The 27,369-nt window shown below is 37.6% G+C and overlaps 1 protein-coding gene across 3 annotated transcripts in view; it reads right to left on the bottom strand.

The window, feature by feature from the left end:
* Positions 1-27,369, bottom strand: part of LOC113042226 (partitioning defective 3 homolog) — a 407,940-nt gene that overhangs the window by 179,837 nt on the left and 200,734 nt on the right. For all 3 annotated transcript variants that reach the window (XM_026200884.1, XM_026200885.1, XM_026200886.1), the window contains 4 exons: positions 24,557-24,682; positions 20,226-20,566; positions 13,302-13,441; positions 11,571-11,699 (listed from right to left, as the gene is read on the bottom strand). In XM_026200884.1, the coding sequence (XP_026056669.1) occupies positions 11,571-11,699; positions 13,302-13,441; positions 20,226-20,566; positions 24,557-24,682 (736 nt within the window). The remainder of the gene's footprint in view (positions 1-11,570; positions 11,700-13,301; positions 13,442-20,225; positions 20,567-24,556; positions 24,683-27,369) is intronic.

Here is a 27,369-nt window from a genome sequence, read left to right as displayed (position 1 = left end):
TTTTGTGACCTGCTGTGTCAAAAACTGAGTTTATGCAGATACCTTCAAGACATATGCATCTGTTTTGAATTATGATCGTAGTTTCAGATTTTAAAACATGCTTGATTTTCTGTTAATTAACATAATGCTGTAGTTTGCTCAATGCAGCACATTTTTTACCTATATACACTGAATAAAATTATAAACGCAACACTTTTGTTTTTGCCCCCATTTTTCATGAGCTGAACTCAAAGATCTAAGATTTTTCTATGTACACAAAAGGCCTATTTCTCTCAAATATTGTTCAAAAATCTGTCTAAATCTGTGTAAGTGAGCACTTCTTTGCCAAGATAATCATCCACCTCACAGGTGTGGCATATCAAGATGCTGATTAGACACAGGATTATTGCACAGGTGTGTCTTAGGCTGGCCTCAATAAAAGGCCACTCTAAAAATGTGCAGTTTTATCACACAGCACAATGTCATAGATGTCACAAGTTTTAAGGGAGCATGCAATTGGCATAATGACTGCAGGAATGTCCACTAGAGCTGTTGCCCGTGAATTTAATGTTCATTTCTCTACCATAACGTCTCCGGAGGCATTTCAGAAAATCTGTCAGTACATTCAACCGGCTTCACAACCGCAGACCACCAGCCCACGACCTCCACATCCAGCATCTTAACTTCCAAGATCGTCTGAGACCAGCCACATGGACAGCTGCTGCAACAATCAGTTTTAATAACCAAAACATTTCTGCACAAGCTGTCAGAAACCATCTCAGGGAAGCTCATCTACTGCTCGGCGTCCTCATCGGGGTCTCCACCTGACTCAGTTCGTCGTAACAGACTTGAGTTGACAAATGCTCACATTCGATGGCGTCTGGCACTCTGGAGAGGTGTTCTCTTCATGGATGAATCCTGGTTTTCACTGTACAGGGCAGATGGCAGACAGTGACAGGAGTCGTGTGGGTGAACGGTTTGCTGATGTCAGCGTTGTGGATCGAGCGCGCCATGGTGGAGTTGGGGTTATGGTATGGGCAGGTGTATGTTATGGACAACAAACACAGTTTCATTTATTGATGTCATCTTGAATGCACAGAGATAACATGACCAGATCCTGAGGCTCATTGTTGTGTCATTCATCCAGGACCATCACCTCATCTTGCAGCGTGATAATGCACGGCCCCATGATGGAGGATCTGTACACAATTCCTGGAAGCTGAAAACAATTCTTGTACGGCCAGCATACTCACCGGACATGTCACTCATTGAGCATGTTTGGGATGCTCTGGATCGGCGTATACGAGAGTGTTCCAGTTCCTGCCAATATCCAGCAACTTCACACAGCCATTGAAGAGGAGTGGACCAAAATCCAACAATCAACAACCTGATCAACTCTGTGTGAAGGAGATGTGATGCACTGCGTGAGGCAAATGCTGCTCACACCACATACTGAGTGGCAAAAACTAAAGTGATGCGTTTATAATTTTGTTCAGTGTAAATAAATAAATAGATTAATTAATTAATTCCTAAATAAAACAATTAATAAAAAAAATAATAAGAAAGAAAGAAAGAAAGAAAAAGAAAAAAATGTAACTTTTGTTTAAGTTATTTTACCTAAATCATTCTGAATAAGTTCATATATTATACAAACTTAATTCAAAACTTTCGAAAACTTTCACAAGTTTTTCTTTTCTCAATGAATAATAACAGCGACTGCTTTAAGGGTCTTAGAGTACTACATTTTCTCAGCAGCTGTGAGAGAGCCAAGGTCCTAGTGAATGTGATAATTCATTCGCCGTTAAAAAAACCCAGAAAGACTGCCAAGTTACAAATAGATCCTGATAGCTATCTTGGCTCAGAAACGGCTCCATTCCCATGGTACAGAGCCCATTTTGCCGTCACGACATCTCCGATGAAACACTCATGCCAACAGCTGCCAGCAAGGACAGCAACTGGACCTCTCGAATATGCAGAAACTATAGAGAATTACCTCACTGCAACTATGACAGAGGCTTAAAGGCATAACTTAACTTTGAAAGAAAGATAATTATTTCAAAGCCACTTTTAGGGACCCAACATGAGCTCCTGAATAAGAGGAAGCTTCATTTGAACATTCGGTCGTCGTCTTAATAATTCCCTAAGGGTCTGACTGTGGTGTGGAGATGGATGGGATGTGGTCAGGGTTATGACAGATGAAACCAACGGGCTGTAATTTGGGCTAAAACCATGGGGACACACCCATTAAATAAGAAAGGGGCTAATTATCTTAATCAAGCGGGATGCCCTCCTGCCCAAGCTCACTTCCTCCACTGGCCGTTGCTATGGAAACAGTCAAATGGGTTGGTAACACAACAGATCTGGACATCATATGACACGGCAAACTCACATAAGAGCGTCATTCGTGCTTCAGGGACGGCTCATCAGCAATCAGTGCAGAACAACACCTGTCTGCAATCAACACATCCATCGACGAAACAGTCCACCAGGTTTAAAATCACAGCTCTGGCAATTATTGTGAAGTTGGAGGGCTGTGGATATGACATACACTTCAAAAACTTTCATTTAAAGGAAGTCTTTCTTGAACTTTTCGCATTATAAATGCAATTAAATCAAAGAATGGAAGAGAATTCAAGTATTTTAAAAGTCGTTTCAAGTTAAGCTTCTTTTAACTTGAAAATCAGTATGTGAAACTCAAAACAGTGAGATTTACTGCAACTATCAAAAATGCCCATCTAACATTTGTATTTAGAGCAAGAAAAACAAAAACTGTGTGGATGGACAGCATTTGTATACAACATATTATAGTTCCTCAGTTCTTAAAAACAGTAGACAGTATTACATAGTGAACACACCAATGCTGTTTCTGTTTTAAGGCTTCCAGTGAATGATTGCTACAGCTCTCAGGCAATCAGAGGCACTTGTTGAGCAGGAACAAACATACTTCCTTCTTCCCAGAGCTTACAAAAGAGCTCTCTCGACCCTTCCCATCAAAACATCCAGCAATCTCTAATTTAAAAACTAGTCTAGTCTCCAGTGTTCAGGTAACATGCTGATTTGATTTCTTCCCCCCTTTGAGTTACTAAACTTTCCCACATCCAGTGAACAGAATAAAAGCAAATATGGATGCATGGGGAAATAAATGTTGAACTCTGACTTTTCTGCTGGCACTAGAAAAGACGAGAGTGCAAGTGTGAGTGTACAAAGTGATTCCGAGAAACAAAGATATTATCTGCTGTGACCATTTGAGAAGAAACAAAAGTTGGATTGTTGTTGTAATTTCTTAACAGATGAACATTCACAAAATCCTTCCAAACCACTTTTAAAAATAGAAATGTTGTTCAGTGAGAGAAACTGGAACAAAACAGGAAATGAGAAACAATAACTTAAAAACAATAACTTGCATAGTTCTGAAACAAGTTCATGAAAAAAAAAACTGATTTTCAGATGACTGGCAAAACGGCTGTCACTAGCGGGATATCAAGCCAACTCATCAGCCATATTAAAATAGAACCTGTCACACATTTGTCTGGATCTGGCCTCAATAGACACCATAAATCCAACTGTCAGTAGACATCAGTGTTCAAATTAATTGCGCAATTAAGATTCTCTTAGCTTGGCAGATCCAGCCTCTAATGGATCCGTGAAAAGTCTGAACTGGTCATGAAGAGGAATTTAATGTAGTGTTTAATTACTGTTCTGTGCCGAGCTGAAACAAGTTTCCCGTACACCCTGTCATCTGGACCGCTCTGGGAGATTTTGGATTGGACTGGCGTAGCCAAGAGCTTGCAGTTAGTGTATGTTTGAACAAGGCAACAGTCGTGAGCATCAACTCCAGCTTGGAGAGAGCGCCAATTGACTACAGATGGGCGTATTATTTGAATGTGAATACAAAAAGCTCTCCGTCATTCATAGGGTTATTTTCAGGGAAGCTGAGCCAGAAAATGATGCATATGAAATCGTTTCAAGAGTACAAAAAGGCTTCGAGATCAGCTTTTCCAAACAAACCAAGTCAAAACTGTGAGAGATTTAATTCAGATCTGTCAATTTTTCCACGAAAGAATTTGACTTGCAGCAAGGCTCATTGGAGACTTCCTGAAGTCAAGACTAGGGCTTTGCATTTTGGTAATTTGGGCTACTCAAGTGCTCTACAGATAAATCAGCCACAAGTATTTGGGGTGAGCCATGGGTGCACCATTTTATATTGTCAATCTATGTACAATGGCATCAGACAGGCAATTAATATGTGTCAAATGTGAAACTGTGAAAATGCCTCAAGAACCATGTTTTCTATTCCATTCCTTGTAAATAGTTATATTCCATCTAGAAGTGATGTGCATAACTACATATATTCAATATTGACTAGTAAGATGTTTGCCTAAAAAAGTCCACCTCACTGGTAAATTAGTTCAGTTTTGGACTAGTAGTCTAGTAGTTCCCCTTCAGGCACTCGAGCTGCATCCGAAAACGCTATGGGAACGCCCTTCAGTATTACCAGCTCTGAATAATATGTGAAATCAGTCTCATGAATCGGCGTGACCAGGAAGCTATAAAAGCATGTGAGGTGGAACGAGCATCAGATTTATGTCATTCAGCAAAGCTCTGTGTGTCAGTCGCTATTTGTTTTGTGAGTCTTATTTAGTGTTGTTAGTCCACTGATAAGCTCCATTATATCAAACCTCAGTCAAGAGAAGTTTTGGGCTAAAGCAGGCAGCATTCACATTGTGTGTTTTCCCCTGCACTTGATAATATAGTGAGGTAGGGACACATGCAGTGTGCTGTCTGCTTGAGAGCGAAGCACGCAGAATCAGCTCTCGAGGGAGTTGACCGTTTGTTACTGCTTTGTTTCACTCTCAGAAGGCTCTCTTTGAGGAGGGAGCCTTTACTAGAGTTTCTCGCGGTGCCGTTCCCACTTTTGTCGAGGCGGAGCAGTGGCTGTGCTCGCAGGTTTCGCATGAGGAAACTGTGCACCTTGAGGTGGAAACCTTTCACCTACTGATGCGAAGACTGCCATCTCGACCCAGTTATTTGCCCAGTTGGGATAGTTCTGGAGTTCCTGCAGGCCCTTGTTTCAGCAGGGTTGACCCACTCCACCCTGAGGGTCTACCTGGTGGCCATTACAGCCTACCGCGCCCCTCATGGTGGCCATTCAGTGGGCAGACACCCTCTGTTTACATGTTTCCTTTGCGGTGCACTAAGGCTGAGTTCTCCAGCCAGAAGAAGCTTATGCTAAGTGGTTGATCAGAATGCTATCCTAAAATTTGAGTCCTATGATCTCCACTCACCTTTGGGAGTCAAGGCTCATTTGAACCAAAGTATTGCAGCCTCCAAGTTCGTTCCACCTCACATGCTTTTATAGCTTCCTGGTAGCTACGTCACCCGCCTATGACATCACACCCATTCATGAGACTGATTTCAGTTTTTATTTAGAGCTGGTCATGTTGAAGGGAATTCCCATAGTTTACATACGTAACCTAGGACATTAACTATGGCACATTTCCACAATCTAGCTACTTTCAAATGCAAGAGTATGAGTGTTAAGCACAAAGGAAGTCAATGTTTACAGTGTCCATTCTGGGTAATTATTTTTTTTTTGAAAGTTTAGTAAGTAAATAAATGAATAAATAAATAAATAAATCAAGCAAGCACAAAAACTAAATAGAAGCAAAGCGAAACAAAACAAAAAGCAAACAAAGCAAAGCAAAGTGAAACAAAACAAAGGAAAAACTAAACAAAAGCAAAGCAACAGAAAAACAAAAGCAAATCCAAACAAGGCATCCCTGTGTGTCCATCCCCACCCAAGACGCCTTGCTGATACCAGTTACTTGACTCAACATGCCAATGTCAATCAACACATCCTAATCTTTAGCTGATAGAGGTAATTCCTATTTATGTTTCTTCCTTTGTTTCCTTCTGCCTGGTGTTGCTGATGATTTCATGATGAGTATTTATTTTGCAGAGGGAAGGAGGTGATATACAATCTCCGCTTATCGCGCTGGCTTAGCATCGGTCGCAAACACACGTATATTCTGATCATTCTCAGCAGTGCCCACTGGGAGATCAAAAGGAAAGATAAAATTCAACCAATGCAGACCAGACAGCAACGCGGTGGGTTTTTTGTTTACTCGATGGAATTGCTTGTGTGTGTGTATGCGTGTTGTGTTGTTCTGATGCCCTCACACCGCCGCTGGCCACATTAGTGTGCCGGATAATTGTTTTTTTCTGACATGAATGATTCAGCAGCAGGGTGTTTGTCAGGCCTCGGAGTGTGTTCGTGAATGTGTGTCTTATCGAAGTGGCAAGGTAAGATTTCATCAAGTGCAAGATGTCTGTCAAAGCTCGTTTGCTCCCTTGCCGCTGTTGTCAGCTCTCTTTTTTCCCGTCTTTCCTCCACAGTGGAGTTTTTGATGGCTCCCTGAGATGCCTATCACATCTCTCATTCTTTCCCTCTCTCTTCATCTTCTGGTCTATCCGTCTCCTGCTGAGTCGCGCTCCCTCCCTCTCCTCCCAGATCCTCCCACTTTCATCATTTCAACTATTTCTTCACCCACACTGACTATCCAATGCTCCTTTGACATCCCTTTTTTCAGTTCTCAAGCACAAATGAATGGTTTATATTCAAGGCTCTCTTCCAATTTCCAAAATAAACAAATCTGATGCAAATGTTAAGGTGGCATGGTGCTCCATAGTCTCAGACGTCACTGCCGTAGAGCGCCAACAGACTGTTTGAGGCCAATTTTATGCATGCGGCACACATAATGAAGCTCTTGCAAAATCCAATCTGATTAGCGTTAAACAAATCCTGAGCATTTGTGCATAGATGATTTTACTGAACTGCAGAAAACAAAGCCCTATTTACAAGTTTGCAGACTCCTTCAGTGGCCCTTTTCCAAAGATGAGCTTGTTGTTAGATTTACCAACATGTTCTCACTCCCAACTTGTCACATATTGGCACTTGCTCAGGATCCTTTGGCGTCAGTTTTTAATGCGTTAGGTACCCTTTAACCATATTTTTTTTAAATATAAACAGGTTACTCCATTACCTCAGTTGTTTGCCTTCTGCGTCATATCCAGATGACCTTAATTCGTTGCGTGCATTTGTAAAAGTAAGCACCTAACCACAATTTCTCAACAATATAAAACACGTAACAGGGCAGATAAAAGTACAATCACAGAAATGTATTGCAAAACTGACCAGAAAACAGTATGAGTATTATAATCAACGTATGTTCTATTCCAAGTTTTATGAAGCCATACAATATCACAATGTGAGGAACAGAGTGAAAATTATCGCTCAAAATGTTAACATTAACAAAGTCATTTATCATTCAAAAGGTAAATCTTAACATTAACATTTTGCAATCAGTCACAAAACACATTAGAATCAATGCAATTTTGCAATCAAACCTGACATAATGCTTCTTCAGGTGGAATTTTGGATGGGGACCGTGATCATTTTTAGGTCTGTTCCTTCAAATTATTCATTTGGCTTCAGAAGATCTTGAATGTTTGCATTTTTTTTTTTTATATATATATAAAATGTGTAGTGGTGGTCAGTAACGGAGTAGCTTTACTTCGTTACTGTACTTGAGTAAATTTTTCAAGAATCTGTACTGGAGTAGTTTTATTTTGAGTAACTTTTACTTCACTACATTCCAAAGCATAAGATCGTACTTTTTACTTCACTACATTTCATAAAACATATCGTTACTCCTTATAATATATGACCCATCACGGAAACCAGTGACACAAGTCAGCAGCACAACTTTCGAGCAAAATGAGAAAGAAGTGTTTCGTTTTGTTTTTTCAAAATTGGTGATTTTCGTTTTTTTGCAGAATCTGTTAGTTGAGATCACGAAGAAGCCTCTCCGTGTTTGCTTAGCAGTATTGGTATATTTAAAAGCGTACATTTTGAGGTTGAAATCGTCTTGTTTTTTGGAGATTCTAGCACGCAGTAGGGGTGTGTCATTGTCTCTGTATCTCCATACTGGATAAGCCGGCTTTTGTTTCTTTTGTTATTGCCCCCGCACTCCAAGGGAAGCTAGGCTACTTATTACGCAGCGCTCTGGCCGACTCTAGCTGATATCAAAATTCAATGAAGATGGACGCCGCAAAGATTATTGCAGACGAGCTGAACCGTGGCTGTTACACTGTAAATGTTTTGAAGTACTTCTTCGACAAGCCGGATGCTTATGAACAAGCGCTCACTGATTCTGAAGACGATCTGAGCGATGATGAAAACGGCATAATAAGACTGTATAATATCCCTAATCTACAACTGAGTGAAGATGACGACGAGGAAGAATGTATTGGACTGGCGTCAGACGAGTTGGACTGTAAGATATCAGAGGCTTATATCGATAGTAACATTTGATGGGGATAAAGACAGAGAAATGGGGAAAATCAGTAGTTTATTATACCTATCTGTACTTTTACTCAAGGACTTGATTTGTGTACTTCGTCCACCACTGATAAAGTGTGACTATATTTGCATGTATATTATATCCTTTGTTTTATACTGACAAATGGTAAGGTTTACGGGTGGTGTTGGGTTAGGTGCTCAAAATCTCAATAGGATATATTTGTGTATTGTAAGTTATGCAACTAAAAATATTGTAGATGTTTAAATTGAAAGCATCCACATATGACGAGTTAGGAGTGAGAACATGTTAGATATGCTGAGGTTCTGAGAAACAGAAATGGAAAAAAAAACAGAGTGAGCGATCGGTTGTCCTTTGGCCTAAGTGAATGCCAGAGGAGAACTGGTTGTCGCTTTTGGTCTTCCATCTGAGCCAAAGGTAAAGAGAACTGGTCCCCAACTAGGCCAGAGGTCAACTGGTTCCCCATCTGAGCCTGGCTTCTCACAAGGTTTTTTTCTCCATTTCTGTTTGGATTCCTTGACACTGTCGCCTTTTGGCTTGCTTAGTTGAGGCCTAACTACACTTAGCTTTCAGTAATTTATCCAAATGAACACACTGACACCATCAGATCAGAAGAAGACTTGACATCAGTCGTGGCACATCACACTAGCATTAGGTGGCAAAGGAAGACTTCACTAAGACTCACCCCAAAATGGGTCAAATTTGTCAACAAACCTCAATCTACCTGTCAGGAGCAGCAAACCAAGCAACAACTCAGTTGTTTAATCTCGTGAGTATCTGACACTGACCATGACATGACCTACAATTGCACTCAACTAACACCAGCCCCTCAGCCACACTCCAAGGACAGCACTTCATCGATTCCGGCTCAACAGTCTCTTTGGAGTTCACTGAACATGCCGATGATGCGGCCTCCTCTCTCGCTTCTCTTTCTCTTTTTCTCTAAAGGGCGAGGGCCGGCTGGGGGCATCAAAGCTCATTTTTCTGCGACTCCCTCAGGACCAGATTTCGGCTGTGAGCAAAGGTTAAAGCTGACACCCCATCAATAAGTCACTGCCTCTGCCAGCCTGCATTTGACGCTTTCGTAAAATGTCTGCAATTCCCTCGACTCGACACCTTCAAGGCTAATCGTATGCGTGCAGATAAATGAAAATAAATAAATAAGATCCCTCAGCATGTTAGCGGTTAGCATTGCTTGTTTTTAGGTTACGTTTCATAAAAAGTCCTCCGTTCTGATATTTTCCATCCCGATGTCATTATAATAATTTGACGTTAATTGCGTTGTGCATTTGAATATCATAAAGCATAGACTAAGTGCTTGGCTGTGTTGATTTATTAGACTGTAACCTGTCATTGTGGCAGTGTGTGTCACTCAGTCTTTTGATTTAGAACTTGCCCGATGATGCGTTAATAGTCTGGCTCTGTGATTGGTTCACATGACAACGTTCCCATAGCATCGTATTAAACCACCACCAGACCTACAAAATAGCATCAATAACCCTCCGCTGTCCTCTATCTCTCCACTTTATTTGCAATAACTGTCAGCAGTAGAGCGATGCGTTTGTAATCTGATTTTTATGAACATACTTGTATGGATTATTGAGATCCTTTAATGCCTGAATGGGGTGTGTTGAAAAACCGAAGCCTCCTGAATGTTAATGTGACAATAAGAGTAATGAAGCGTCCAACAGTTTATCTCTTCCTTCGCTTTCTCTCTTCCCACCCCTGTCGTTCTGATGTCTTAAACTCCACATTTTAAGGGGGAGCTGATGAGAAACGAGGTGGAGCTGGAGACTTGGTGAAACTGTGTCTTCATGATGGTGTCTTTAATCAAATCTTGCCGGAGCCAGAGAAAGGAAGTCAAACCTCATCTTCATCCGCTCTCAATCACCCCAAGCTTAAATAAGTCCAAAATCAATCAGCCTGCGCTTGAACTCGTTTCCGGGGATGTGTTTTTCAAGCCTCTATGAAGATGTCACACATCTGGCCTCTTCGATAGGTTTGTGTTTTTTTTTTCTTTTAAGAGAAATAGCAGATTCCTTAGCACTCTGCAATTGGATGACAAAGACATAATTTCTCTGAAAATCTAAATTTTATCTAAAATAGAAACACATGCATCTTGCAACGTAATTTACAATATATTGTTAACATGCTGAGGCAACAGTTGCTTTTTGGCTTTGGTTCTTAAAGACTTATTGTGATTTGTGTTTAATGTAATTAATAAGTGCAATGCTGTACCGGGTGCGCTACAGAGCAAATTTACTACATTAGAAAAGTGAAAGTGAAAGTAAAGTGACATTCAGCCAAGTATGGTGACCCATACTCAGAACTCGTGCTCTGCATTTAACCCATCCAAAGTGCACACACACAGCAGTGAACACACACACACACCGTTAACACACACCCGGAGCAGTGTGCCTTTAGCCTGTCTTGGCAGTCCCAATGAAAGCACACAATGTTGATTGAATCTGTATTGCAATTTTGATAGGAGACATAGTTACCTGCAAATTCAGGAAGCTAGTAGCTAACAATTGAATTAGCCTTAACTAGCTATAAACATATGGACAATAACTAACTTGGACTATCTTGCTCAGCATGATTCTCTTCTTGATCTAAAAGAGCTACAACTGACTGTAGAAGAAAACCATTAGCTCTAACTGTGGTCAGTTTATGAATGAACCAAAAGCATGCATTGCATTCAAATTTGTCTTTGGACGCATTTTGCAACAAATCAAGCTTGCATGGCTAGCAGCATTCATATATCAGGGTTTAGACTTTAAAAAGCCTTCCTGTCATCAACAATGCTAAGTGCAAAGGAGGAATTTTACTGATGCTGTAAACAACAGATCACTGAGAGAGCCAATGGGAACATTCAGCACTGGGTCAATTCAGAAGCATCTTCATGGAATGTCGACCAAGAAAAAAATACAATAAATCTGCATTCAAATGTCAAGGCAGCCCAGAGTTCATCTGCACTCCTGAATTATCTATTATGGAAATAATGATGACTTCAAAATGAGTTAAGGTGGGTGGCAGCTGCCTCTATGGCACACATGTGACCTAAATAGGCCAGAGGCAGGGAAAGAGTTGAAGAGGCCATTTCATGGTGCTATATGAACTCTGTGTGATATCAAGAGACCATTTATGGCCATTGTTAAGCCATTTTAAGATGGTTGCACATTTAGTTGTGTGTGGGAGTGTGTGACTCACCACTTCGCGGGGCAGGAAAGTGTCTTCTTGTCTGACGATGAGAAGACCTACAGTGCCTCCCATGGGAGTCGAGCGCAACAGAGCCACAACCTCCTCCTGAGTCTTACCATTCAGATCCACTCCGTTAACCTGCAGCCACACAACACAGAAATCATCAGAAACATAACCATCTGACAGCCAAAGAGGGCTTTTTTTGTCTTAACAACAAATTCAGGTTAGTTTTGCATTACATACTATTACAGCTTTTATATATATATATATATATAAATATATATATACACACACACACACACACACACACACACACACACACACACATATATATATATATAGTTTTTATTTTAGTTTAGGTTTTAGTATTTTTTTTACTTATAAGTTTGTTAAATTTTTTTTAGATTTAATGATTTTTTTATTTTATTTAATTTAATTCAATTAAAATTTTTGTAATTCTACTTATTTATATCAGTTAGCTGCTGGGTTATTATAGTTAAAACTAAAATAAAACAATAAAAAAGTTAACCCTAACCCTAATCATTTTAAATACTTTAAATAAATGAACATTTTAATAAAAATAATACTAATACTAATATTAATAACATAAATAAACTTAATTATCGATCTTTATTTTCTTTATTAAACTGTTCCTTATTTCAGCCAGTTGCCAATATCTTTATTTTATCTTGACCTACTATAATTAAACTGAAACTAAAACTGAAATAAACAATACAAACTATATAGATATAATAATAATAATAATAATAATAATAATAATAATAATAATAATAATAATAATAATAATAATAATAATAATAATAATAATAATAATAATGAGAAAAACAACAACATTTCTAAAACTTTAACTTAAGTTAAAGGGTAAAGAAAATATAAAAATAAAAACGAATTAAATAATGAAAAATAATGTCAGCGTTACTGCACACAGTATTTACACACACACACACACGCACACAGACACACACACACACACACACACACACATCATATTAAAAAGCTTGGCCTGTGCAAAAGTGGCACTGCAGTCAAATCTGACGTTCCAGATGCTGATGTGAGTCATCTGAAAGCGTGTTTAATAAAGCAACAAATAAAACCTGACTTATATTTTGTGTAATTATATCCGATCAAGCATTACAATTAATTGCAGTCACATTATTGTGACCATGACAACAGGAAGTACTGTCCTGATATTTCTATGGCAACATAAAGGCACGGGGTGAAGCGAAAGCACTCTGAAAGGCCTCGACTCCATTAAAGCGATGAATCAGGGTTGGTTAAGCCAAATGGATGACGTTCTGGCTCCACGGTAGCATCTGGCTTCAGAGCCTGCAGGTGTCCTGCTCCATTTCTAAATGAAATAGCCATTGTTGATTGGCTGTCACTGTAAATCAGCCATCAGCTAGAGTTCTTTTTGTCCATTCTCTTTTATTAACCTTTTATTCTCTCCACAACTAAAAAGGAAAGTGCATCTCACAGAGGAGAGAGGAAAACAGTGGATATCTTGCCTCTGAAACACAAAGCAGAAGGGACTAAGAGGGGAAATCCTCCAGAAAACAAGAAGTCATCGGACCCTCTGTATGACACTGAATGTTTTCTATATAAGAAAGGCATGAGAAAAGCTGTATATGGTGCTGAATGTTCAGGAAGCAGTGAACAGGAAGAGGAAGTGAAGGCCGTGTGATGTCACTCGTTCTCTCAACCGCTTCCAGGTTTTCTCACCTCGAGCAGCCGGTCTCCAGCCTTCAGACGGCCGTCCTGGATGGCGGCTCCACGCGGGAGGATGTTCTTCACATATATGGGGGCGGAAGCGCCAATTGGGACGTCTCTGGAGGTGATGCTGAAACCCAACCCCTCTGGACCTGAAACACCAAAACAACAAACAATACATGTGTAAATCAGCCACAGAGCCGGTCTACAGACCAGGCTGAGAGGATACGCTGTCCTTTTTAGGTTGTAAAATGTCACTTTTTTATATTTATGTATCATTATTATTCTCTATATTGCATAATTTAAACTTTTCTTGAAAAATTTTAACTTCCAAAAAGGCTTTTAGTTTTATATTTTCAGTTTTCATTTTCACTTCATGTTGGTTTCAGTAGTTTTGTTATGTATTTAATAATATTTTGTTGTTGTTTGTTTGTTTGTTTTTCACAAGATTTGGAATATTTCTTTGTTGGAAATACTTTTTTTTTTTTCATTTTAGTTTGGTTTAGTAATTTTGTTATGTTTTTGTTTTTAAGATTTTTTAAAAAGTTTTTTTATATATATTTTTTTAGTTTTCAATTTCATTTTAGTTTAAGTTTGAATAACTTTGTAATGTGATATGGTCATTTTTATAAGTTAATTTAGTTTTTGTTGTTGTTGTTGTTTTTCAGTTGCATCATGTAGTCATATAAATGTGAAAGTGACGTGACCCATACTTTCTACGTGAATGTGATGCAAACTGTAATTTATTTCTGTGATGCTCCACTGTATTTTCAGCATCATTACTCCAGTCTTCACATGATCTTCAGAAATCAGAATAATATGATGATTTACTGCTCAAGAAACATTAATTATTATTATCAATGTTGTGCTGCACTGTACTTTTGTGGAATGAATTGTATTTCTTTTCTTTTTTTTACTCTTTGATTAATAAAAAGATTGAAAGGACGGCATTTATTTAAAACAGATATCGTTTGTAATATTTTAAATCCTTTTACTGTCACTTTTAATCAATTTCCTTGCTGAATGAAAGCTGTACGATCATCTCTTTGAAGAACAGCTAAAGTGTTGCAAACGTTTTATGAATTCTATATTTGAGACGGACTGCATATCGGCCGCAGTAAAATTACAGTCCTGCTCAAGTCTACTGTATCTAATAACTGATCTGAAATCCATCAGATGGATATTTTTATGTCTTTTAAGTTTAGAGAGGAAAAAAAAACAGTCTTCCATGACCGCCTGTGCACACACATACAAATTACACAGGCAAAGCCCAAGCATATGGCAGCACAGACCCTAATTGAACGTTTCAAACCCATCTGTGTGCGCGGCACAACCTCACCATGACTTCAGATTTAGCCCCAAACCTAGCGGTCCCAAACATGACACCAGCTCCTCCACAACGCACGCTGTAGACATTAGCTTTTCCTCATTCAGAAGCAGGACAACTCCCTGCAAACCCAGGCTTTGAAGGGACTTGATGTGCACATGCATCAGGCAAATTGAGCTTTACAGCTCGCCACAGACGTTAGTAAATCCTGGAAAATGTAGTTAGGGGCTCAGGCGCAGGGTATGCGCAGCAATTTGCTCCCTGTCCACAAAATGACCTTTTTGGGAGGGCCAAATTAATACAAATAGGCAGATGCAGGAGAAGCCCAGAGAAAGAGTAACGGCCGGCACACACAGGGATCAGTAAGGTTGACCTTATCATCCCAACAACAGCTGTAATGGTCAAAGAAAAGGCAGTGGAGGAGATATAGAGACCGATAGACCGGACACGTATTTTTTATCTGGAGACACATTTGTAGCCCTCAGGACTGTCTGTGTTTGCTTATATCATATCTGGGATATTTTGTGTTCATGGGTTGTGCCCGAAGAGGGAATTTTTCAAAAGGTTAAATGCAAGATTCCAGCATCAAAGCAAGTTATGCTCAATAAAACAACACTTGTGACATGACAACACAAATTTAGTTTAGCGTCTGCCTCTTTTTGGTAAAAAAGACATTTAAAAGATGAGGGACTTTTTCAAATTTTTACAGGCAAAAACCATTAATTTCAATACAACTCAGTGTAATATCGAACTTCATGTGAGGGCGAAAATTTTGCAATAGATTTAATTTAATCATGTTGACAGAAAGCTGTTTGGTTTAAAAGTGATTTGTGTGACTTCTCATATGTTATATGATTCACTAATAACACCAGACAATGGACATTTTTGAACAAAGTAACCACTCCTTTACAAGAGGAGAGAATGAGGCTAATTTGTAAATATTAAAATGCTGTTTCAATATTACAGTCAAGGTTGAAAGCAATATGCACATTAGTGTAACTTCAGTGGTTGAAAAAAAAAGAAAAGATATTAACCATTTCTTTGTAAATATCTAAGTTAAATAAATTTTTCAGACAATGTAAATACAAAAAAAATATGATTTAAACAACTGCACAACAAATAAACACATTTAACAGAAGAATTAATGTTTTTTTTTTTTTTTAAACGTTAAAATACGGTTTCAATAATACAGCTACAATACATAAACAATGTGTTAGTATGATTTTAGTGTCGAAAAGAATAAAAAAAAAAACTGCCATACTAAGAAATATATAATTTAATCAACTTTACAACTGAAATAATAAACAAGTTTAACAGAAGAATTAACGCAAGTCATTTTAGAAATGTATTTCTGCAGCTCCATAATTTGGCTTTATTTACTTCCACTGTATGTGTCATTTCTAATGATTAAAATACTATTTCAACAGTTTGTAAATGTTGAAATACAGTTTTAATAGTGCAGCTACAAGATATAATCAATATGTGTGTTAGCATGATTTCAGTGTGAACGTTTTCTGTGGTTATAATCTGTTTTACAACTGTTTTTGCCTTGGAATCATCATGTCATAAACCCCAAACTACAACTTAACTTTCACAGAATTTATGTTTATTTATTTATTTGTTTGGTTATAATGCTCCACAAATGCATTAATTTGAGCTGAACTGGTATCAGTGGCTGTGCTGTTCTCTCAATGCTTTGTGCTTGTTATGATGCTGGGATAAATCTTCCAAGACATACGGCCACAGCCAGGAGAAGTGAAGCCAGATTCAATAACCAAACACCCACCTGATGGATAATTACTACAATCAAACGTTCAGCCATTAGGACATTCACTTGTTAACTGCTTACAATCAAGTAATTACAGGGATGGAACACTAATAGCCCCACACTAATTAATCACGGATGTGGCACGGTCTCTACCCAGGTTTTTATTCTCTTCTTTTTGTATTATGTGAAAGAAAGACAATAAAAAATTTGTATTTGTAACTGTTCCAAAGTCTTAAAGCTAAAAAAAAATCATAAAGCAGTATAGGCCCTACAGAAAATTACAGCTTGAGGAAGAAATTGGGAACATGTTCTGTGCAATCCATTAATTTATCAGAGGCTGAGAGAGAACGAGGGAGGAACAGACAAATGAGAGAGGACGGTGTGGTCTTAGACCTCTTCAAATACTATTTTAAGACTATCATAACCCCAAAAAAGATAAATGGACTAATGGAAGGAAGAGGAAGACTCTTTAAATGAGTGAAGCTCCAGTGAGAGATATCTATATCTATAACCAATGAATCAGATTTGTCTTATTTTGAATTAAAATCTGAACATTGTAAAAACAGGATAAAAGAACTTATTCCACTGAGAAAAAATAAATAGATAGATAGATTGTATTATTATTATTAAACAATATAGTTAATATGAGTTATCATGTAACCCAGGAACACAACTAAAAGCATTTCAATTCAGCGAGAAAAGATTTGGAAAAAGAAGATGAAGATTCGATTTTGACTGATGTGTTTAAAAAAGCCTCTAAAAGCACAAAGTGTGAGCTATTCAGCGCTACAGTCACTTCAGCAGAATAAACCTGGAGTATAAACAGCATTAGACACATTATTTTATTTCAGCTGAGCACCTGTCACTGAATCAAACTAGAATTTGATATAAAGACAACATTGTTTTTCATAAATCTAGAAGCTTTTTTCAATATCTGTTGGTGGTAAAGTGCCCAGAGGAAATAAATCTCTCAGCTGGCACCGAGGAACTGAAGGCAATCTGAGCGAGCTCTGACGGACTGAACAGACTCGACAAGGTTCAATATTTCCAAAAGTCAGAGAGCGTCCCGGGCAGAGAGCAAGCCTTCAGTGTTTGTCAGAGTGTGTGCTGTAAACGCTGAAGGATCTGCTGTATTTAGCCTGTAACACACGCTCTTCCCTCAGTCCAGCACGCGTGCCAGAACCACAGCGCTCAACATCTGCTGCTTGTTCATGTCCTGTCTCTCTCTCCATCTCTGCCAATCACAGAAGACGGACTGATAGTGAAGAGATTCAGGGCTCCAGCATGCACTGGTGTTTTCCACAGAGGCCTATTAGTCAGGGCTGTGTCCCAATTTACCTAGTAAACTAGATTAGAATGTGTTTCGGTCACACTTTATTTTAGGGTCCAATTCTCACTATTAACTAACCATTAACTATGACTTTTGCTTCAATGAACTCCTAATTTGCTGCTTATTAATAGTTTATAAGGTAGGTAGTTGTTAAGTTTATGGATGTCATGCATTATATGTACTTTATTAGCACTAATAAACAGCCAATATGTTAATAACAGGCATGCTAATAAGCAACTAGTTATTAGTGTGAATTGGACCCTATACTAAAGTGTTACCAGAGTTTCATATATGCATGATTTCACAGATAATATTACCCACAACCCTTGAACTACAAAAGAGCTTGTGACAATATTTTGGATGATTTTAGTTTAGAAAAGCGACACAGACTGAGAGACTGAAGCTAGAGTATTACAGCTGTTATTAAGTATTTGAACCTATAATGTAGCTGGATGCATGTTAATGGAAAAATAAAATAAAATAAAATAAAATAAAATAAAAACATTGGATGAAAACCCTTCAAATTGAAATAAGTATTAATATTATTATGTTATTATTATAAAATAAAATCCTAGATTAAAAACTTTAAATTGGAGATTTTGCCTTGGCACTGAACTGAAATAATAATAATAATAATAATAATAATAATAATAATAATAATAATAATAATAAAACAAAATGCAAATATTGGATGAAAACCCTTGAAATAAGAAATGTTCCCTTGGCAACTAACTGAAATAATTATTAATATTAGTATCAATCATCATCATCATCTTGTAAATAATAAAAAAAAAGTCCACTTACGTGAACTTAGAGACACTTTCATGATGGTTTCATGATGTCCTATTTAACTGCATCAAAAAACACTCAAGCCACTATTCCATTTAATTAAGATTTAAACTATAATACATTCAAATTTAAATGACATTAACATGCAATTAAGTGTCTGAAAACACAACAATCAGTTGATACTTCAGTCTATTCATTTAAAGAATATTATTTCTGTAATAAATACTGTTTTTGAAAACCACAACAAAGTGTACTTCTCTTTCACTAAGATGCATCCCAATACTACGACAACACTAGATACTGGAAGGACAGTCAGTTGTGTTCTCTTCTATAAATATCACAGCCCAAAAAGGCAACAGACACACAGCATGCCCTCAAGTAACACCTAACAGACACTCCCTCTTTCACCCACTCTTGTCTTTTCAATTAAAGGCTAGCCCTCCCCAACCGGTGACATATTTCACACCGCTGAAGCCAGGCCCATTTGTTGTCAGGATTTAACTGTGTCTTTACCACTCGCTCTCCTGCTGCGTCAGCCTAATAGATGCCAATGCAACAAGCTCATTGACAAAAACACTTCTTTTGCTCTTTAATTTAAACAAGCCGGAGTGTGTGATTACATCACCTCTGAAACCAGGACAGGGTGACAAAAGAGCATCAGAGAAACACAAAGTTTCCAGCGTTTTCTTTCAAAAGCAGCCACTAGTCGAGATCAGAGGCTGTGACGCATGCACGGTTATAGATATTCCTCCGATGTCTTGGTTTATGCATAAACATGCATGCGTTTGTGTCTGTTTGTGCTATTTCTGATAGACATTTGCAGTTGTCCCGCGGTGTGAAATGCTGAGACGCGGCTGCGGTGCAGAACGAATGGGATTTGGAGCCGTACGTGAGTCTGAGAGGAAGCTGCAGACACACTTCCTGACAATAGCAGATAGAGTCCTTTGAAGTACTAACTGCATAAGTTACACAATGCTAGTCACTACAGCAGAAAAGATACACCGCACAGATATCATCAGCTATTAAAACAGCAGAAAACAGAGGCAACTTCAGAGGAAAACTAACAAATAAATACATGCCAGATGAGTGCATCTCTGGAATAGTCAGTGGCCAAAAGCATCTGACATCAGGGTATAATTTAAGATAAAACAGATCTTAATGTGATGTCATATAATTGCATTCTATAGAATTGTGTGCTTCCTAAATTGTTACAGTTTGATTATTATTAAAATCAATGGTTTGAAATGAAAGTTGGCCATATCAGTGTTGTTGTTAACTAAACTAGTAATCTAAACTAATCTAAACCAGTAAACAAACACTAGTAACTCAAATAATGCTGTATATAATTCCAAAAATAATGCTTAATTATCATAATAAATTATACAAGCTTACTAAATATAAAATTATTAATATTAATACTGTAATAATACATAAACAATACAGAAATAATACTGGACCATGCATTGAACTTGTTTTCCAGACAAACACAATTACACACACGTTTTATTCATTTATTTGTTTGTTTGTTTATTTTTATGCACATTTATATTAATTCTGCGAAAAGTCTACAAATAGCATCTGGTCTGACCCATCAGCGCTCTAGCTAGCAAATCTGGCATGGTGGATATTTCAGTGAACTAGGTGAATGCACTCATACAGAACGAAAGGTCATGTGTCCTTCAAGTGCTGTGGGTCAGTATGATGAGACGTGTGTCACTGTACCTTTCCTCAGCTGGACGCTGAACTTGCGGCCGATCTTTTTCGAGTAGCCCACAGAGGAGGCGGCACTGGTGGGTCTGGAGGACTGGATGTGGGTCCTGTTGGATGAGTTTGCTATGTGTGGTAACGCGGGATAGCCCAGGGTGAATTCGGCTTTGGATATTCTCCGCGGGCCGTAGTCCACACCTCCTCCCACCACACTGGCCCTGTCCCCGGGGCCCGGAGCAGCCTGAAGACCCAGTTCATTCTGAGACAGCAGCTCGTATTGGGCTTTCTTCACCGCTGGAACCACATGGAACAGGATGAGTGGAGTACGCATAGCCTGTCTGAACAAATTCTGGGCCCTTAGGGGAGACACACACACACACACACACACACACATGTTTCAGTAAGGATGTATCTCGTTGTCAATTACTGAACAGGCTCATCCTAAGTACTGGGGTTGTTAAAAGCAGAGCACATGCAGAGGTCAAAAGGTCGGCTTGCTTAATCGCTGGCTAATTGTACTAGTACAGTTGGAAACAAGGTTAATTCACATTATCTGCTATTTCCATAATCGCAAAGCCTTGGGGAGGAAGCAGTGAAACGGATTAGAGGCAGGAAGCGGGATCTGTTTTCATAAGTGTGCCACATGGAGGACAAAAACTGCAGGCCATCAGACCCACAAGACATGGGAAAAGGAATAACAAAAACTCTGGACTAGTCTAAATCAATCAATTAATCAATCAATGAAGTGATGATGTATATGATGGAGTGGTTTAGAAGCAACTGATGCATATTAGAGACAAACACTATTTATAGAAAAAAAATGGAATAGTTCACCTAAAACTATTATTATTATTATCGATTATTCATGTACATTCCTCATTCACTTTTTGGTCAACTTTTCCTATAAACAACCAACAAACACATTGGTGCTGAAGGTTGCTGCTGCTATTTTGCATATAGATAGTTTAACCCAGGAACTTAAACCCAACGCATGTTCATGAAACAGCAGAGGAGCACATAAGAACCATCAGAGTGAGTTATTTCCATCACAGACTCTTCATTAGATCGATCTCTGCATCTGGAGAGCAAACAGCGCCTCACATGAGGGGCGCCCATCTATTTTTATGCAAATGTACCCCCCCCCACCTCCAAACGAACGTGCAGACGAGCGAAGCGGTGACACACGGCTAATCACGCGACTCCCTCTGTCTGATTGAATAATAAATGACTCCATCAACGCATCATTACATTGAGTTAGATCAACCGCTGATAAATATTTACCCATGCAAACAATCCAATAAGATTAGAATATCGTTCTGAATTATAACTCCACGTGGAGCACAATCAAGAAACTGAGGGAGAGTGAGATAAAGAAAACATCGGTCTGTATGAATCCAGCAGCTGTGAGCGAGAAAAAGATGACAACACAGATGCAGATTAAAACGTTACTCTCTCGTGAATTGACTTTGCACGCATGGAAACCGTGAGTTTGTTTACAGATCACTAACATACCGAATCGACGAGGCAAAGCCCTGAGGGACGCCAATATATACCAAGAACAAAAGGCCCTAATATCTAATATGTATTACACTCACATTATCGACCCAATGTGTATGTAATTCACAAGGTCAAGTTTAATCCTCGACTCCGTTGGGTTTGTGTATTTAAACTAGCGGCGAAAGCCCTCACATATATATGGTCTCATGCAAAAATATAGCAGAGCAATTAAAACATAATAATGCTTTGGGACACTGGGGAAATTAACTTGTGGTGTTGGGTTTGTGTAAGCGGACTGAATGATGTATGTAAATTAGTTTTAGATGAGATTATGAATTATCCCGCAGCTGTGCCCTTTCTGTGCCCTGTGGCAAACCCCGGCCATTCATTCTCCTCATCCTCGTCAGTTTGCTCTCATCCATGTACAATCATCTGGACCAGGCTGAGCCGTACAAGAGGGCCAAAGGAAACTCTTGATGATAAATGTGGAAGGGCACTCCACCTATTTTAATATTCAAATTGTATTTTATTTTTATTATTATTAATAATTTTTTTTTTTTTGAGTTGTTTTTAAGGCCCTATACAATCTTTTTTTTTTAGTTCCCAAATTCCATTTTATTATTTATTTATTTTTTACCCCACCCCCCACTCCTTTATTTATCTGGATTCCATTTTTTTTCTGCTTACATTTTTCTAAACTTTGTTTTAATGGTTAAATTAAATGTTATTAATCAAAAAGCATGTCTAATTAATTTAAATGATGAAACATACAAAATTTACCAGCAATTTTTTTTTTAAGTTTAACAAAAAAATATTTTTAAGGCCATATGATTTTCTTTTTTTTTATTATTCAGATTTATTTTTACCATATTCTTTTTTCTAGTGTTAATTTTTATTTTTTATTTAGAAAAATAATTTGTTCATTTATGTATTCATGTATTTGTTAGTTTATTTATTTATTTGTTTGTTTTATTCAGAAATGCCGTTGTGCGTTTACTTTTTTCTGGTAAATAAAGTCTGGTAAATACTGTATTACTTGAAAATAATTATAATAATTCTCACAAGAAATGGTCAAATGCTCATGAAGTGACTCTCAGAGCAGTTCTAGAGATTATATTCATGTATTCATGTGCTCATATATTGAGGTGGTAGAAGCAGAAAACACAATAAACGTCAAGAGTGTAGTAAACAAAACTGCGCATTTGACACTAGTCCAAATTGCGTTTTGGTTTAGGTGTACCGAACTACTTTTGATTTATTCATCCAAAAGGTGGCATATTCCGTGATATTATACTGTAAATTAAATATTTATGACCAGATTCTGTGATTCCATCCATATTTTCTGCATCACGGAAACCATAGGGCCCTGTTTTTTTTTTTTTTACAAATTTCTCAAATCCAGCTGACAGATATATTGGATAAGGTTTATCGTGATATGCTTTACAACTAGAGGTGGGTAGAAAAGATGTACTTTTTAAGAGTAGATGGGTAATTTTACACCAGTCCCAGCCTCAGACCATTGGCTGGATGTCTGATTCATAAGATGGGGAAAACACTCAAAACGAGACACACTACAGGAGTTTGGAAGTCATCATCTGATTGGTTGAATTCTACAGGATTTCTGGGACTCCTTATGACTGAAGATGAAGTTCTTGAATGAATGATTTATTGGTTGCATGCCAGTCTGTTATTGTAGACACATTGACTTTATATTTTTTTACACCTCTAAACATGATGCTGAACAATAGAGACTGTGATTGGTTGTTTTACATGTCAATCAGACATTGGGTGGTTCTTGACCAATGAAAGCTGCAACAGGGTCCAGAGCTTCTGAAGGTCTAGTTTAGTGAGACTACTTTTATACTTGAGTTCATTTGAATTAACTTTTATTTAACTGAATTGGGTTACGTTGCTCTTGTTACTTTATTTTAATGCATTGAATGCTGATACATAAGTCGTTTATTTCAACAGCACTTTCTCTTTTTGAGTACGAGTATTTTGCTCATATGTATTTTGAAATAAACTAATTCTAGATTATCTTCAAAGAATCAAAAACACCCAAACCAGATTTTAGATCTTTCTTTAGTTTCTTTTTTTTAACTCTTTCCTCATCAGTGTTGATGAAAATGTCCATGGCCCTACAAAATTGTGTTGTATTCGTCTGAGCATGCAAAATGTAAAAAAAAAAAAAAAAGATAAAAGAAATTGGATAGTTCTTGATGGGATTCAGAACGATTGATCACTTTCATCAACAGCACCAATGCTTGCTCAGACCTAAACCACCTCTGGGTCGGCATTTCATTTGGGAAGGTTAGTCAGTTTTGATTCATATGCTGTTTTATGTTTGACATTATTTTATTATATTATTATTTCATTATACTCTTCCAGAATAGTGCCTCCTATCGCATAACAGTGGAAACACGGTGAGCCGGAAAATTCAATGTTGGAAAGAGTTCGTGTCTGATTGTGGGTGGACATGAGTTCATATATTCAATAACTGCAGACATTTCGAAAAAGTTTTTGCAGGTTAATGTAAATAAACAGACATTTTGAACTGAGGAGGAAATTTTGAGCTATAAAAGTTACAATTTAATAGATTATCATCACACTGCACAAAGACAGATTTGTAATCAACCTTACAATAACCTCCCATCCACGAACAACTTCTGTAAACTTTAAACAGAGATGTTTAGCTTTGTTTAGTTAGAAAGAGATGAGATGAAAGGCTGATGGCAAGACTTTCAAAGCTCTGAGGAAAACTGAAAGCTCAGGGAAGTGTGGAAAGACAGAGAGGTTGAAAGGATCAAGCATAAAGAGGGTATCTGCGTCTCCTCCAGAGAGGGGCTTACTGTTCGAATCGGATGTTGCGCAGGTCTGCGTTATTAATCCGGACGATACAGTCGTTCTCCTGGAACAGAGCTTCCCGCTCCGCCTTCCCGCCCCTCTCCAGTCTCTTCACTAACAAGCCCAGCGTCCTGGAACAGGCACAGCAGATATTAGAGACACTGAGCTCAGATCAGCTACACCACACATCACTGTCAGAGCCTGACACAGATGTACAGCTTCAGCCAGACGTGAGCTAGCAAAGAACGCACCGTTAGCTGCCATTTAATGGCACTACGCAATTAAAATCAATGGATTTTACATGTAAGGCAAGCTGTACATGCTGTTTGGAAGATATTGGGAGGAATAAGAGGCCGATGTAGCTCAGAGTGACACAAATACTTACCATAGTTAATTACCATTTATTATTATTATTATTATGCACACTAGTAGTTACTAAAATTCCAGAAAATATGCTTTTTTCTTTATAAAGTTTCTCCTTCAAGACTTGTTGGTAAAAGTTGTCCAACATCTACAACGATAATTATGATAATGATAATACTACTACTACTACTACTAATAACAACAACAATAATAAATCAAGTTCCCAGTGTTTTTTTCTATTAAGAAAAAAAAATAAGTAGCATTATTCTGGTTGAAACTATTGTGATCATGGTAAAAGCCTGTAAGACACAAAACTACAAACCCTATTTTTACAATCACATACAAGAAAGCAAACATGTGTCCTCTGCATCCTTTAATGAAAAGATTAGACAGTCAAGAACATTGTATATATTTCATATTCAAAAAGGTTTAAAGAAAAGATAAGCGTCAGTGACTGACGGCACAGTTTCACCTTTATCAAATCTAAAAAGAAGCAAAAAAAGAAAACGCATCCCATTGATCTTGCACTTTTGAAAAGTTTACTGCTCCTAGCAGCTTTCTTTCAACTCGGTACATCAAAAAGGACTTTCTGAACTTAAGCTGACTTTGGCCATATGGATTTTTTTGGCTTGGCTCACAGACCTGCGGTGGTCTCGGATTCAGAGCGCCGCGGCCCCTAATCTACAAACCCTGAGACGTAATCATGTGAAATACAGTGTCGCATCTGATGGGTTTAAAAAGAGCAAAGGAGATTCTGATATAAATAGAGCTCATGAACTCTTACTCTCAAGCTCCCTGAGGCCGGAGTCTGTTACACCAGCAAACTTTCACTGAAACAATACATTAATAACAGAGTTTAGGAGCGTGTGTGTGTGTGTGTGTGTGTGTGTGTGTGTGTGTGTGTGTGTGTGTGATGATGATGGCAGCAGGCAGGAAACAGCAGGTGATGTGAGTAAAAGAACAAATAAGGTATAAATACTCTGAATGTGCTGGAGAAACAGACAGATGGAGGAACGTGCAGCTCAAACTCTGCTTTACTGTGTAGTAGACAGCTGTGATTGGTTTGGCTGTGCTCTTGTGAAGTAATTACACAGCTAGCACTATGTCTTCATGATCTTGATGTAAAGCAGCTGTGGGGAAGAGCAAGGATCAGTTCAGCTCCCGCCGGACTGATGGACAATCTCATTAGTCATTAGTTTAAATAGAGACTCTAAAGTTTTAGTGTGCTAAACCACTTCAAAACAAATATGGCCGACAGGATGTGCTCTTTAGTTTCTGTTGAAATTAAAATAAACTGTAAATGATAAACATTAATAGCAAATATTAACAATGAGGATGCAAGACATATCATTAACCTACAGTATAATATATCAATGTTAATTAGATAATTTAATTCTGCAAGTAGATATCCTTTTTTAAATCCATTTTATCTTTTCACTTAAAGGATTATCTTTTAAAATGCTAGAAATGTTATAATTCTGTTAAATGATCTTGATATAATAATGCTTTTTTTTTGTACGTTGTAATTAACTGCAGTGATGCCATTTACTTGCAGCATTCTTTTTTTTTTTTTTTTTTTTTTTGTGTTGTGTTTTAGTTTTTTGTGCTGCATTTTTTACATTTATTTTATAATTTTGTTTATTTACATAGATAAAATACTTATCGGTCACAATGTAAAATCGAATCAAAATTGTGCGATACAATTTTATAATGCTTAAATTCACTTAAAGCATTTTATGGACTTTAAGGTCTAATAATAGTTTTTACAGTTATATTCATCATTTATTTAGAAAAAAGTGCCTATTTAAAATAAGTTTTTAGTGATTGATTTTTCATTACCTTTGATTTACATAACTTTCATATATATATGAATATATATATATATATATATATATATATATATATATATATATATATATATATATATATATATATATATATATATATATATGAAATACTTATATATAATACTTTCTTCCTCTGTCAGCTTTCACTGTCTCTATCCCACTCTTTCTTTAACTCATCTATTCTTTAACTGGGCCGTTCTTTGTTTCTGTGTGTGTGTGTGTGTGTGTGTGTGTGTGTGTGTGTGTGTGTGTGTGTGTGTGTGTGTGTATGTGTGTTTGTGTGAGTATTTGCATGTCAGAATACATAAAATGTGAACTTTTTTTCTTGCCAGAACTTGCATGCATATAAGTGTATTTAGTTTGCATACTACCTGCTCTAAATAATTTACAAGATTATTATATGTCAGTACTGGAAGAGTGTTTATTTAAAAGTACGCAATCAAAATGAGCTTTCGGCTGTAATATATGTATGCTAATTGGTATTTAGCCTATGCAACATATAAAGTCTCTCTTAGTTTATCACTTGACGATGCAGTGTAAAAGAGATTTCAGAAGTATACAGCATTTGGATTTTAGTTCTATTGAGTGAAAACAGACTTGGACAGTCG

Source organism: Carassius auratus, chromosome 24 (genome assembly GCF_003368295.1).
Source record: "Carassius auratus strain Wakin chromosome 24, ASM336829v1, whole genome shotgun sequence".
Classification (NCBI taxonomy): Eukaryota; Metazoa; Chordata; class Actinopteri; order Cypriniformes; family Cyprinidae; genus Carassius; species Carassius auratus.
Note: the sequence above shows the minus strand (reverse complement) of the source record. Positions and strands in the feature narration are given on the sequence as shown.